Source organism: Melanerpes formicivorus, unplaced genomic scaffold (assembly GCF_026170545.1).
Source record: "Melanerpes formicivorus ecotype bairdi unplaced genomic scaffold, bMelFor1.0.p_v2 SCAF_116, whole genome shotgun sequence".
NCBI classification, from domain to species: domain Eukaryota; kingdom Metazoa; phylum Chordata; class Aves; order Piciformes; family Picidae; genus Melanerpes; species Melanerpes formicivorus.
In genome coordinates this window covers 629,689-644,138 of record NW_027142468.1, presented here as the reverse complement: position 1 = coordinate 644,138, position 14,450 = coordinate 629,689, and the positions used below count along the sequence as shown (strand labels likewise).

Genomic DNA, 14,450 nt, shown 5'->3' with positions numbered 1-14,450 from the left:
CTCCATAGTAGGACTTCCCCCCAAGCCCTGCCAGCCCCTGCTGCTCACCTCAGACTTGCTGCTGGAGCCAACCAACACCTGCCCAAGGTCCAGCTGCTCAAGGCTGAAGCAGAGCCAGGGCCCTCGGCCTTCCCCTTGGATGTGCAGAGGCAGCCTGGCCTCACGGCCTGGGGAGAGAGTTCCATTGGATGACTCCTTGAGGCCCTGAGGTGGGAAGGGACCTTCCAAGGGCAGCCAGCCCAAGCAGCAGCACTCAGCAGAACAGCTGCAGGCACAGCAGCTGGCTCTGAGCCCCAAGCAACCTGACCTGAAGGGGTTCCAGCAGTGGGGCACCTACCCCTCCCTGGGCAACTGGGGCCAGGCTCTCACCACCCTCAGTGTCAAACATGCTCAAGGTCTGAGGAGGTCAGCCAAGGGGCTTGGAGGAATCAAGGAGCAAAATTAATTGACTCCTTGGTTTCTTTCAACTCACAGGGACCTTGATTCTGGGACAGTTTCCACCCTGGCAGCACAGGGGACCCGCTGCTTTGGAATGCTCATCTGCCACAGAATGGCTGCAAGAAGTGAAGCTCTCCTGAAGGCCCAGCAGGGTCTGTCAAGAGCAGGCTTCTCTCTCCCAAGACAGAGCATTTGCTCAGCTCTGCCTCCTGGAGCCCCAGAGCAGCTCAAGGGCTGTGTGCAAGTAGCTCTCTTATTGCTCTGCAATGCAAAACCTCTCCTGGCACAAGCCCTGGAGATCCACCCCTGCTGTAGAGGGATGGACATCTCCCTCAGCAGAGCAGAAAGCCCAGAGCCAGCAGCTCAGCACTGGCAACTTTGTGAAGCAAGAATTGCCTTGCCCAGCTCTGACAAGTGCAGCTGGGGCAGGAAGACATTTTGGGAACACAAGCCCTGGGCTCACACTGGAGGTGGCACTGGCCAAGGGAACCAGGCCCAATTCCTGGGCAAGTCAAAAGCTGTTCCCTGGCATCTGTGTCCCTTGGCTTGGGGCAGGAAGGAAATCAACAAAGCAGCAGAGCAGGGTTGGTGCTTTCAGCACCCTCCAAGAGTGGGAGCTGGGCTGCTGGACCTCCATGAGCTCTGGAGGTGAGGACACCCATCAGATTCCGTGGAGAAAGCCTGGCAGCGAGCTCCCACCCTTGAGACACAGCCTGAGCAGCACCCTGCAGAGATGGAGAGGAAGGACAAGGAAGCCTGAACCTGGCTACAAGCACTCCCTGCCCTGGGCTAGCACAGCACAGCCACCACCTCTGGAAGGGCAGAGCTGGTGTCACTCAGGGGGCAGTGCTGGCTGCTGCCACCAACAGCCTGAGCACCCTGCAGGGAGACAGCAGCGGCACAGAGCTCATCCAGCAGGCTGCTGGGGCTCAGCTTGCCAGGGAGAGAGCTCCTGCTGAGCAGAGCAAGCCCTGAGCAACGCCACCCAGGGGAAGCACAGCCTCAGAGCTGCCAGGAGACACTTCCCAGGCAGGGAGAAGCACCTGCTGGCCAGAGATGCTCCTTTGGAGGGCACCCTGCATTCAGCAGGGTTCCCCACCTAAGGGCTGGCAGTAGCTGACCAGTGGGAGGAGATCCAGGGGCTGGCAGCACTCTGGAACTCAGCTCCTACCACCTCAGGAGCCCCAGGATGCCTCCAGGCTATGAGGACTCCTCTTGGAGGGAAACAGGCTGGAGGGGCTTAGGGGCTGCTGTGTTCTGTAGCTCCTTGGCCTTCACAGACACCTCCCAGCAGAGCAAAGGCTGGCAAACCCATGGCAGGAAACCTGAGCCCTTCCCTGCCTCACATGTTCTGGACTCAGTGGTCCAGAGGCAGTGTCCTGAGCCCTGGCCTTGGACAGCAGAGCAGCTGGGAGCCACAGGGACAGCAGGCACGGGTCCTGTTGGCCACTGACCCTTCCTAGCAACTCGAGCAGGAGCCAGGGGGCTGGAAGGTTGCTTGTGCCTGGCCTGCAGCCTGGGGCAGAGAGCAGCAGAATGGAGCTGTACCTGAGATGTCACAGTAGAACTTGGCTTCATAGACTCTGGCTGCCTGGGGCTTAAAGGTCACCTGGATCTCAGCTGAGGAGTTTGGCCACACCTCTCCCTCCTAGAAGAGAGGATGGCAGCAAACCATTGATCACCAAAGCTTCCAGCTCATGTTTGCAGCCACAGCCCTGCAGCCCTTCTTCAGAGCACCAAGGGAGAGCGAGGAGCAAGCACCACATGTGCTGGGCTGGGGGAGGAGAGACAGGCACAGGCAGAGCTCTGCAAGGGAACCTGCTCCAGAGGGGAGGGAAGCCTGGGAAACCAAGAGACTGAGAAGGCTGGACAGGGCAGAAGGGCAGAGAGCCATGGAGCAGCCCACTTCTAAGTCAGTCCTAGAGCACAGTGTGGCACATCCCCAGAGCCAGTGAGGAAAGGTTTCCACTCCCAAGGCTTGAGGCCAGGCTGCACTTGGTGTCCCTCCATCATTACCAGGAGCACCAGGACTCAGTGCTGTGGGCAGCCAGACTGCTGCCCCTCACAAGCTGGAGAGCAGGTTCAGCTGCTTGTGGAGACACAGTGCAGCTGTCACCAAGCAGGAGCCCCCAACACACTCCCAAAGCAGCTCTGACACACCACAGGATGCTGCTCACCTCCCACTGCCTCCAACATCCCTACTGCTCTGCCACAACCTCCTGCTCCCATCCTGCTGCTGCCAGCTGCTGTGCTGGGACAGCGCAGTGGTGCTGCTGCTGCTGGCTCTCAGCCTTCCATGGGCTCCAGGAGGAAGCAGCAAGAGCAGCTGAGCCCTTCCTTCACACTCATTTCACCTCTCTGCATAGAAAGAAGAGGTTGGGATTCCTGCAGGCTTTACTCCCAGATGAGATGCTGCTCAGACAGCAGCATTCTCCAGCTCAGACCATGCTCTCCCTCCGAGTCAGGGCTCTGGTTGGTGGCAGGATGTGGCCTTGGGCTCCCAGAACCAGCAGCAAGCCCTTCTCTGTACCTAGGGGCACCACAACTCCCAGAGCCCCTTTCAACCTGCCAGCCTGGGGCCCAGGCTCACAGGTGACACTGGCAGGGAGACTCAGAGCTGGTGGAAGCCCGGCTTCCAGGAGGGGATTGCTATTGCCATAACTCAGCTGCCCTTTGCCTCCTCTCCTTCCCTTCTTCAGGTGGTTTGGGACCTGCAGTGCTCTAACAGCCTCTGGGCAGCCCCCGAGCCACACGGAGGGGATGTCCTTGCAGCTAACACCGCAGAGCCCTCTGAGGGCTGGAAGGACACCGAGGCAGTGCCCTTCTTTTGCTCAGCTGCCAGCAGGCTCTCGCTGCCTGCCAGGGCCCTGCAGCTCACCAAGGCTTTGTGCACCAAGCCCTGCCAGCTCCACTCCCTCTGCGGGAGCTGGGGGCAGGATCTGCCAAGGGACCTCCCCAGGGAGGAGGAGGAGGAGGAGGAGGAGGAGGAGGAAGGAGGGCTCTCAGCTGCGGCTCACCAGCGGCTCGATGGTGAAGATCTCCTCAGAGCGGCACAGCAGGGACTCTCCTTGCGCCTTCGCCCTCTGCTGCTGGAAGATGCGGGGGAGCCGGGAACGGCGTCCCTGGGGCGCAGGCTGCTTCCTGGGCTCCAGGGGGGGACGCGGCTTGAACTGCCCCCACAGCCTGCAGCCCAGAGACAAAGCCCAGCAGACAAGGGCATCACCAGCAGCTCTGCAGAGGCTCTGGCAGAAGCGCTCGGGGAGGCACAGCAGCGGCACAGCAAGGGGCTGCCCCCGAGCCCCCGGCTCCCAGCCCACGATCCCTGCCTCTTCCCTGGCCACTCGCACTCCCTGCTTGCAAGCTCGGAAGAGCTTTGTGAAAGGCAGCAGCCCCCCGGGAGCCTTCCTGCTTCACAGCCACTGCCACAGCTGATGGAGGCTCCAACAACAGCCTCGAGTGGCTCTTCCTCCCCTGGAGCTGCTCAGGGCTGCTCTTTGCACAGCCTCAGCTTGCACAGCAGCCACACACTGGGCAAGGAAAAGCACTGAGCGAGGGGAACCTGGGGCTGGCCTCTAGGGCCTGCCTGGCCCAACCACACTGAACTTGACTTGCTCAGAAGCCCCTGAAGAGCACTCCAGCTGAAGGCACTTTCCTCCCCAGCTGTGGCTTCAGACTAACTCCAGATCCCTCCATGCACCTGGGGCTGGAAAGTCACCCAAGGCTTCCCGGGATCCCCCAGGCTTTGCAGTGTGCTTTCCAGCTCAGCCCCTGGGCTCCAGCTCTTCCTCTGCTGCCTGAGGTGGCAATTTCCAAGCTTCACCACAGGCAGCCTTTGGAGAGCCTGCCCCATCTCCCACCACCACAAAGACACAGGTGCTGAAACTCAACTGGACTTCTAAGTCCTGCCTTGCTCCACCCTCCCTGCAGAACCCTCCACCTCCCAGCTCTGCTCAGCCTCCAAGGCAGGGTGGAAATAGCTCCTGGTGCTGGAAACTGGGACACCAGCAGGCAGTTAACAGCCTGCAGCAGGATAGCCTCAACCTTCTGGGCCCCTGAAGCACTCTGCCCCGCACAGGGCTGGGAAAGGAGCCTGCCAGCTTGTGCCAGCTGCAGCAGGAGAAGCTGCAGCGAGTAGCAGCAGAGTTGTGCTGCATGCAGCTGTGCTCAGTGCTGCTACTCAGTGCAGCCCAGCACTGAGCCTTGCCTCAGCCTCATGGTCCCTCTGGAGCCCAGAGATCTCTGGGCCTCAGTGCTTTGTGGCCCCCACAAGTCAGTTTGCTCTCTGAGGAAATCCAGGCCCTGCAGTTCCTCCCCAAGACACCATCCTCAGCTGGAGTGTGGATGCAGCTGGGAAGGGAAGTGCTGAGCTCCAGTACCCCAAAGCCCAGGGATCCAGGCCTTGGTGCTGTGGGGGCTTTCCTGGCCTCAACCACTGCAAAGCACCCAGAGCCCTGGAGGCCACACTTGAGTGTCACCCTTGGAGAGGGATCTGCCTGCAGTGCAGCTTTCCAACCCACCTCTGCTGCTGCTCCTCCTCCTCCTGACTAGCAGCAGCCTTCCACTGGAAGTGAGCTCTCACACTGCTGCTGTTGTGGATGAGCAGGGTGCTGCGGCTGCTCAGCGACAGGTAGGTCTGCTCCATGCTCAAGGAGCTCCTGTCCAGCCTGATGTTCACATCCACAGCTGTGCCACTGAGGCTGCTGTGAATATCTTCTCCTGCAGGAAAGCAGAGGGGAGTCTTGCTCATCTCACTTGCAAGCTACAGCAGCATTTGGATCCTTTCTGCCAGCCCCAGAGAGCTCCAGTGCTCACTGCAGGGCTGCAGCACCACAGCAGCACCCAGGGAGCACATCAGGCTGCCCAGGAGCCAGGGGCAGCAACAGGGACAAAGCAAAGCTCTGCTGCAGGCAGAGACAACACACCCCGAGGGCACCTGTGAGCAAGGCTCTGCTTCAGCATCAGCTCTGCTGAGCCAAGCCTGTGGGCAGCATTTGGAGGTCCCAGCTCCGCTCCCCACTTCCTCCTCAAGGGCCTGCTGAGGCTGACACTTCTCCTGGGGCCTGCTCTTGGCTTCTCCCACCCCAGGAGGAGTTTGACACCTCTCCAAGGAGGCAGTGAGCACTTCCTGCCCGAGCCCAAGAGCCTTTTAGTCCTGAAGCTGGGAGGTGTGGGATGGAGATGGGGAGAGGAGAGTGCAGCAAAAGGCTCTGAGGCAAGGCAAGGGAGAAGCAGAGCAGGGGACAGAGGAGTGCCAGAGGCCCTGGGCACCACAGCGTCTGACAGAGCCCTGCCCTCCTCCTGTCAGCCCTCAGGCCCAGCACTGGCTGGGAACCAAAGCTCAGGCTCTGCAGTGGGCAGCCAGGGACACAGAGTGCAGGCAGGCAGTGCCCAGCACTGACCTGAGTCCCAGTGCAGGCTCAGGACCCCGCGGTGCTCCCCGGTCCGCAGCGGCAGGAACTCCACAGCCACCTGCACAGCAGCACCGACCCCCAGAGCTCCCACACAGGGCTCAGCAGAGAATGGGCTGCAAGAGAGAGACACAGCAGGGCTGCTGCAGAGACCTGGGCACCACAGCCCTGCTGCAGGCCACTGCTCTGCAGCTGCCTTCTGCAAGCAAGGAGCAAAGCAGCCCCAAGCAGCAGAAGCAGAGAACCTTTTTGGCTGGAAGAGATCTTTCAGCTCCAGTCCAACCATGCTCCCATTGCTAGGGCACCCCCAAACCATGGCCCTCAGCACCACACCAACCCCCCAGGGATGGGGACTCCACCACTGCCCCAGGCCACCTGGACCAGGCCTTGACAACCCTCAAGGGCAAGAAATTGTTCCTCATGTCCCAGGCCACACACAACTGAGGGCATTTCCTCGTGGCCTAGCACTTGTTCCTTGGGAGCAGAGACCAAGCCCTGCCTGGCTCCAGCCTCCTGTCAGGGAGCTGAAGAGAGACAGAAGATCTGCCCTCAGCCTCCTCCAGGCTAAACATCCCCAGTGCCCTCAGCCTCTCCTCACAAGACTTTTGCTCTAGACCCTTCACCAGCTTTGTAGTCCCTCCTGGAGCCACCCCAGCACCTCAGTGTGCTCCCTGCAGTGAGGGGGCCAAAAGTCAATGCAGTACTCAGGCTGTGCATCCAGTGCCCAGTGCAGGCTACACTGCCCTGCTCCTGTTGGCCACACCATGGCTGACCCAGGCCAGGATGCTGTTGGCCTGCTCAGCCACCTGGCCACCGGCTGGCTCATCTGCAGCCTCTGTTGAGCAGCACCCCAGGTCTTTGCTGGGCATCTTTCCAGCCACTCTTCCCCCAGCCTGCAGTGCTGCAGGGGGTTGCTGTGACCCAGGTACTGGACCTGCCACTTCGCCTTGATCAACCTCATGCCATTGGCTTGGCCTTTGATCCAGCCTGGCCAGGTGCCTCTGTAGGTTAACAGGCAGCTCAGCACTGCTGCCCAGTTGGGCCTGTCTGCAAACTGACTGAGGGAGCCTCAATGTCCTCACCCAGGGCATTGAGCAAGTGTTCAGGAGAGCTGGCCCCAGCACTGAGCCCTGGGGACCACCACTGGGGACCAGACACCAAGTGGAGTTAGCTCCCTTCACTGCAGACAGCAGAAGGAAAACCAACCCCCCAGGGGATCAGAAAGAGAGCTCCTGGCTCAGTGCTGAGGAGATTCAGCCCTCAGAAGGGCCTAGAGTAGAGAAGGACAGCAGGTGCCCCATACACTGCATCCAGCTCCCTGCAGTGAGGCTGCAGAGCCCAGCTGCTGGCAATGCCACCAGAGCAGGGCTGCTGGAGAGCACAGGGCTGGAAGGGCTGCTGGAGAGCACAGGGGTGGAAGGGCTGCTGGAGAGCACAGGGCTGGAAGGGCTGCTGGAGAGCACAGGGCTGGAAGGGCTGCTGGAGAGCACAGGGCTGGAAGGGCTGCTGGAGAGCACAGGGCTGGAAGGGCTGCTGGAGAGCCCAGGGCTGGAAGGGCTGCTGCGGAGCACAGGGCTGGAAGGGCTGCTGGAGAGCACAGGGCTGGAAGGGCTGCTGGCACTCTGAGCTTCCCCCTGGCTCCCTGCCACCCAGAAACCTCACCTCAAGAGCTGCAAATGGCAAGGCAACTCCTGGCCCAGGAGATCCCAGCCTAGAAAGCAGAGGCAGGGACAAGCAAAGCCTGGCCTGAAGAGCAGAGCAGGATGCTGAGCTCCTCACCTCTGAGTGCTGAGGCTGTAGTGAGCCTCCCGCTCGCCCACGTTGCGGAGCAGCAGAGTCCTCTGGGTGCTGTACTTGACTGGGCAGATGGAGAAGTTTAGCTGCTGGGGGAAGTCCAGCACAGCCTGGGCACCTACAGCCCGGATGGGCACAGTGAACTCCTCCCTCTGGGTGACACAGAGCAGCTGGTGACAGTAATCCTGCAGGGAAAGGAACAGCCTCAGCAGGCTGCAGGCAGTGCCAGCCCCAGGGCAGAAGGGAAGCTGCTGGGCTTTGTCTCACTGCCAGCTGCAGGCAGAGATGCAGCAGCCCCTGGGCACCCTTCTCTCCTGCAGCACAACTGGCACAGGGCTGGGAAGGATCAGAGCTGAGCCAGCCCCTCTGCCCCACCTGCTCTCTCAGCAGGCCAGCAGCACCAAAGCAGATTCTCTGATGCTTGGATGCTGAGGCAGCCCAGAGTGACTCCACCTCAGGGGTGCCAGCCCCCCAGAGCCACTGAAGCCTGGGAAAGGCACCCAGCTGTGCCACGGTGCCAAGTGCAGTCCCAGCAATGCAGGCACCTCCTGGAAGCTTGGCAGGGATGCTCAGGCACATTGCCCAGAGGCCTTTGCCACATCACCATCAGCAGTGGCTCCCAGCTCCCCACAGCCACCAGGCAGTCACCTGGGCATGGAAGGAGATCAGGTTGGTCAGGCAGGACCTGCCCTTCCTAAATCCATGCTGGCTGGGCCTGAGCCCTTGGCCATCCTGTAAGGGCTGTGTGATTGCACTCAAGATGACCTGTTCCATAACCTTGCCTGGCACTCAGGTCAGGCTGACAGGCCTGGAATTCCCTGGCTCCTCCTACCACTGCAGGCAGCAACCTCTTGAGACCTGCAGCCTCACCTTGTTCTCCTCAGGGGTGAAGAGGATGCAGTAAGTAGAAGCCATGCCAGGTGCTACCTTCTGGCACACATCCTTGGGGCCAACCAACTTGAAGTAAGGAGAGGTCTCCAGGATGACCTTCACCCACTGAGGAACCTGCAGGGAAGACACAACTGGGATTTTGCCACCTGTGGCACTGTGAGAAGAAACCTGGCCATGGCCAGCTGCCATCCTTCCTTCCCAAGGCACTTCCAGCACAGAGGACAAGGCTGGAGCCAAGTTCCTGCTGCCTGGGCAAAGGAGCTCTGGGACATGGGCTGCAGGCCCAAGCCCTGCTGTGAAGCAGAGCCAGAGGAAAGGACAAACTGAGGCCCATTTTAATGAGGAAAGGGGAAAGAGCAGCACAGTGTCTGGGGTCAGTGTGGAGCACACCAATGTCCCAGGGGCCTCTTGCCAACACTCCCAAGCCAGGCACCAGAGCAGGAATGGCTCTGTTCTCCCCAGCAGGAACTGAGAGGGACCACACTTTGCAGCCTTCCTTGCCAAAGGGGCTTCTCTTTCCAGCCACAGCCCTGGCAAAGCCTCTTCTCTCAGGACACACTTGGACTGCTCTTGCTCTTCCCCCACAGCTTTTGTTGTCCCCTTGTTTCCCCCAGGAGGGAGGTGTGTGGGGGGGAGCTCCTTCCCCTGCTCTCATGCAGGCTGCTTCTGCCTTCCCAGCTGCTCTCCTCTCCCCTTCACATCTTGCTCCCCACTGCAGAGCAGCAGCTTCCAGGACACTTCCTTTGCTGACCCTTCTCTGCCTCCAGCACACTGCCTGCTGCCTGGCAAGAGAAGCCCCTGTGTGCACAGGGTTCTCTCCTGGAGCACCTTTGAACCCAGCCCCACTCCTCCCTCCTGTCTCTTCTCACCAGCTTGCTCTGGGCACCTGCCTCACTCCAGCAAATGTTTCCCCAGCTCAAATTCAAAGGGTCTCAAATCTTCCTCTTTCCACAGGAACAAAACTGCTGGCATTTGGCAGCATTTCCCTGCTCCACTTCTTTGGGGAATCTCCTCAGCACCACCAATTCTTTCCAAGCACAGGTGGAGACCTTCAGGAGGAGATGGCTCTGGATGTGCTGTGGTGTTCCAAAGGGAAAGCAGAGCTCCAGGAAAGCCCCAGCAGGGCTGAATGAAGCGTAGCAGGACCCCCAGGTCGTGCCTAAAGGCCTCCCCTTGCTGCTGCTCCATCAGTCTGTTCCACTGCTCTTTCCAAACACCTCTCCTGGAGTTTCAGTGCCACTCCCTAGGACTTATTCCAGCCTCAAGCAGAGAAGACAAGCCCTGAGCTTTGTCAGGGGATTGAAGCAGCTAAGCAGGCTGTGAGAGGCAGAGAGGCCCTCCCCAAAGGCAAGACTAACCAAGGAGCCATCAGGATGCGCTGCACACCTGAGGCAGAGCGTGAGAGGAGAGAACAGCTGCAGAGCCCTCAACATTCTCAGCAAGCCAGGGCTTTCAGAGGCAAGGCTGCTCTCTAGGCAAGCTCCTCTGGGCTAGCTCCCAGCAGCACATGGCAGTGTCAGAGACAGCATGCCCAGAGAGGGCAGGTTCCTCCCACCCCCCAGCACTTACCCTGCCCTTGTTGCGCAGAACCAGCGTCGCTTCGTAGACCTGGTGGGGGAGGTAGTTCTGGAAGACCACCTCTGCTGGGAGAGGCTCAAAGCAGCTCTGCTGCAGGGCAGCTGGCAGCTGGGGGTGCACAGAGAGCAGGGAGAGGTTCAGCTGCTGGCAGCAGGACTCCTGAGTGACAACCCTACACTGCTCTCCAGTCCAGCCCAGTCTCCTGGCGAGTCCCTCTGCCCAGCTCAGCCTGGGCAAGCAGAAGCTCTCCCACCTGGCTCCTGGGTGGCTCAAGAGGAGCTGGGCTGTGCTGAGCAGGCTCAGGCTAAGCAGCTCTTGGGCTGTCTCTCCAGGTTCCCTCTCCCAAACACAGGGCAAAGCCCTGTGCTGCTGTGGTCACACAGCACCAGAGCACTCCCTGACAGTGCTGGCAGCACTCATGGAGCAGCTGAGGGCCAGCAATGGACAGGAGGCTCCAGGGGAAACACTCTGGGGATGATCTTTGCTCTGAGGCAGGGAGGCCGAGGCCCACACAGCCCCAAAGAGCTTTGCCAGTGTAAAGCCTGGGAGCTGCTAAGGAGAGAACAGCAGCAGAGGAGGGAAGGCAGGACAAGGAGAGCTGAGTGCTGGCGAGGTTCAGCTCCTTTCTCTGCAGCACTGGGCAGCTGGAGGAGGACTGGACTTGGCAGCTCCTTCTGCCAGGAGCTTTCAGTGGCTCTTTGGTCCTGCTCTGGTGCTGCTGCTTTTGTTCAACTCCACTGCAGCAGCAGCCTGGCAATGCACACAAGCAGCAAATGCTGGCAGAGCAGAGGCACTGCTAGGAGAAAGTTCCTCCCTGCTTTGCCTCCCCTCTCCCAGCTGTGCTGCTCCCACTCACCAGACCCAGGCAGCTCTCCTGCTGCTCCACACAAGCCATGGCCAGGCTGAAGCCAGCAGCTGCAGCATGCTGCCAGTGCTCTGTGTGCCCAGCTGAGGGCTTCCCAACCTCCTGGGCTGGCCAGGGCAACCCACAACCAGTATGTCACAGGTCTGCTGCTGGCAATTGCTGCTCAGCAGCCTCCCTCCCTGCTCTGCCCTCGGGGCTGTGTGCTCTGGCCAGCAGCTCTGCAGCAAAGCAGCTTGAGGCACAGCTGCAGCAAACACTCAGCCAGACAAGGCACAGCCAGGGGCTGAGGCCCCTCTGCAGCTGGCAGGAGCCTGCAGCCTGCAAAGCCAGCCCCCTGGGAGGGCCCCAACCTGCTGCTCCACCCCAAAGCACCACTGCAGCTGAGTGTGCTCAGTGCTGAGCAACTCCTGCAGGCCTTCAGCCCCCCAAGGCCAAGGCTGCCAGCAGCGAAGGAGTCCCAGCCCCAGGCACTTGGCAGCGACCACCCCAAGCAGCAGCTGCCTGTGGCAGCAGGAGGATGGCAAATGGCAAGCTCCTGCCCTTGTGTCCTGCCCCAGCCTGCCCCCTGCATGGGGCTTGAGTGCCAGGGGCTCAGCTCCAGGAACCCCCCCCAGCTGCAGCAGAGCTTCTGCAGCACAGCTCAGGACTTGAACAGCTCAGCAGGGAGCAAGGTCTGAGCTTTCTCCTGGCAGGAGGAACTCAGCACTGCCAGCAGCTGCACAGCACAACAGGACCTGGCCAGCCACTTAGAGCTAAGCTGGAGGCAGGCCTGCCACGAGCAGGCTCCTCTCCAAATGCCTCCCCAAACAGCAAGGAAAGGGCAGGAAAAGCTTACCTTTGGGCAGGAGGCCTCACTGGAGTCTGCAAGCTGGGCAATCAGGGGCAGGGTCCTGGCCTCAGGCTTGCCCCTCCTGGGAACAGGGGGCAGCTTCCCCTCCAGGCTGCTGCCCCTCTGGGTGGGGATTGGGGGCAGCTTCCCCTCCAGGCTGCTGCCCCTCTGGGTGGAGACTGGGGGCAGCTTCCCCTCCAGGCTGCTGCCCCTCTGGGTGCAGATTGGGGGCAGCTTCCCCTCCAGGCTGCTGCCCCTCTGGGTGGAGACTGGGGGCAGCCACATCTCCTGAATGCTGCCCAGCCTCTGCCTGAGCCGGGGCAGCCTCCTCTCCTCAGCCTTGCCACCCCTCTGGATGATCTGGGGCAGGCTCCCCTCCTGAGTGCCACCCAGGCTCTGCTCCATGAGCTCAGGCATCTCCTGCAGGAAGGAGGAGGGAGTCAGCTGAAACACACACCACCAGCACAAGCCACAGCAACCCCTCTGCTCCTCTTGTCCGAGTGCCACTGAGGAGTAATTTGTGGTCAGAGCTACCAGGCCAGTCCTGGAAGCCTCCTGAGGGACCTGCTGCAGTGTTTCAGATCAGAGCACTCCTGAGCCAGAGCAGAAGGGACAAGCTCTAACCAAGGGGCTCTGTCCCATGAGCTGCTGCCTGCTTTGCTGGGGCACTCCTGGGGATTGCTGCTCTCTGGGCATTTGTTCCCTCTGTAGTGCTGCTGGATAGAGCCAGGGAGCTCTGAAGAGAGCAGGGCAAGAGTGCTCAGAACTGCCCCAGCTCTGCCCTTGCCCCAGGCTCCCCAGCCTGCCCTGGGGAGATGGCACTGCTGGGGGAGGCAGAGGAGGGCAGAAAAGCAGCCCTGTGCCAGGACTGAGGTGCAGAGGAGTGTCTCCAAGTCTGAGTTCTCCTTCATTAGCACTTTTCTCTCTGTCCTGGCCTCACAGAGCCCTCCTCAGAAGCCTACAGAGACATCTCCTTGAGAGACCATCAGCACCAGGGCATCTCCAGTCAGGTGAGCTCCAGTCAGCAAAGGGGACAGTTATGGAGAGGAAGGAAGAATTGCCCTGGCTCCAGAGGGGTGGCTCTGTGCTCCATGTAGGCTATCCCAGCAGGGTGGGGGTTGGAAGGCACCTCTGGGGATCAGCCAGTCCAACCCTCTTGCAGAAACCCAGAGCAGCTTGCCCAGGATCACATCTAGGTGGGTTTGGAATCTCTCCAGAGAAGGAGACTCCACAACCTCTCTGGGCAGCCTGTTCCAAGGCTCCTCCTTGACCACAGCAGCTACTTACAGTTCCAGGCTGCTTTGCCTCTCTGGCTGGCTTCAGGTGACCAGGTGCTGCCACTGTGCCCTGGAGCCCCTCAGGCATTTTGGAGGGCCTCCTGGAGCGCTGGTTCTGCTCAGTGGCCATGGCTCAGCTCACCTGCAAGGAGCAGCAGCAGACCTTTGAAAAGCCAGAAGCCCACTCCCAGCAAAGCCAAAGGCTCCACAGTGTCTCCAGGCTGGGGCATCCTTCCCCAGGGGAGAGCACCTGGGCTGCCCTGCTGCTGTTTCTGCCTCGGGGAGCACAGGGCTCCATTCCCTGGGCAAGAAGCAGAGCTGCTCAGCAGAGTTGCTCAGGGCTGCTCTGCTTGGCTTCAGGGACAGAAATGAGCCAGCAAAGATGACTCCTTCCAGACACACAATTACCACAGTGCCCACCAGCATTTCTCCATGGAGAATGAGGGCCCTGCTCTTCACTCCCTGACACCCAAACTCAAGGCTCCCCACAGGCACTCCAGAGGCTGCAGCAGCAGAAAGAAAAGCAGGAAACCACTCAAGGGAGAAGCTCAGCAAGAAATGCTGCAGGGGTGAGAGCAGGGCCACTTAAGGCTTCATCCTAACAGCAGCAGAGGCTCTCCAGCCTCCTTAGCCTACAAGTAGCATGGCTTAACAGGTCCCCCTGAGTGAAGCAGGTCCAGGTTAACTTCTTCCACTCAGCAGCATGGCCACCACCTCTCTCCATCGACACAAAGCTATCAACAGTGAGCTCCACTCTGCTGAGGGGCACCAGCGATCCACAGCCAAGCTGGCACAAGAGGCACTGCCAGCAGCCCTGGAAAACAGCCTCTCCCCCTTGCTGAACCATCTGCAGATCCTGCAGCAGCACTTCCCAGTGTCCAGCAGAGGCTGTTGATGGTCACATCCTGAGCAGCTGCCTTCCTGGAGCCTCCCTGAGAGCTCTGAAATGCTCGGTAACCCTCAGTCCCAACCAAGCTGCTTTCATCTCAAGCCTCCAAACCTTCTTGGGCAAATAATTCTCAGTGTGCCTGCCCCACCCCCACACTGGGGCCCAGCCTCTGGAAGAACAGAAACACTCAGCTCAGAGACACCCAGCTGCAGAAGGGGAAGTGACCAAAAGCAGCAGCAGGAATGCAGCCTCCAGCCTGACCTTGGCAGGCTCAGCCTGGTGCCGGCTCCCCAGCACACACAGGCACTGCTGGCTGCCAGGACAGGGAACATTACCAGCGGCTGCCCTGCTGCAGCACTGCCTGGGACCCCGTGCTGGTGAAGCTTGGACTTCACGGAGTTGTTTCCCATCCCTCAGTTCAGAGGCAAGGCTGGACAGCCTGTCCTGAGTTACCTGCAGCCTCCTGAAGCAGTCCAGCCTC

The 14,450-nt window shown here is 60.5% G+C and overlaps 1 protein-coding gene across 1 annotated transcript in view; it reads right to left on the bottom strand.

Annotated features, from left to right (window-relative positions):
* Positions 1-11,004, bottom strand: part of LOC137456115 (hydrocephalus-inducing protein homolog) — a 65,920-nt gene extending 54,916 nt beyond the window's left edge. The window contains exons 1-9 of the mRNA XM_068167421.1: positions 10,966-11,004; positions 10,101-10,217; positions 8,511-8,645; positions 7,626-7,825; positions 5,838-5,962; positions 4,956-5,154; positions 3,456-3,621; positions 1,987-2,086; positions 49-167 (exon numbers count right to left, since the gene is read on the bottom strand). Coding sequence (XP_068023522.1) covers positions 49-167; positions 1,987-2,086; positions 3,456-3,621; positions 4,956-5,154; positions 5,838-5,962; positions 7,626-7,825; positions 8,511-8,645; positions 10,101-10,217; positions 10,966-11,004 — 1,200 coding nt within the window. The remainder of the gene's footprint in view (positions 1-48; positions 168-1,986; positions 2,087-3,455; positions 3,622-4,955; positions 5,155-5,837; positions 5,963-7,625; positions 7,826-8,510; positions 8,646-10,100; positions 10,218-10,965) is intronic.
* Between the last annotated feature and the right edge of the window lie 3,446 nt (positions 11,005-14,450).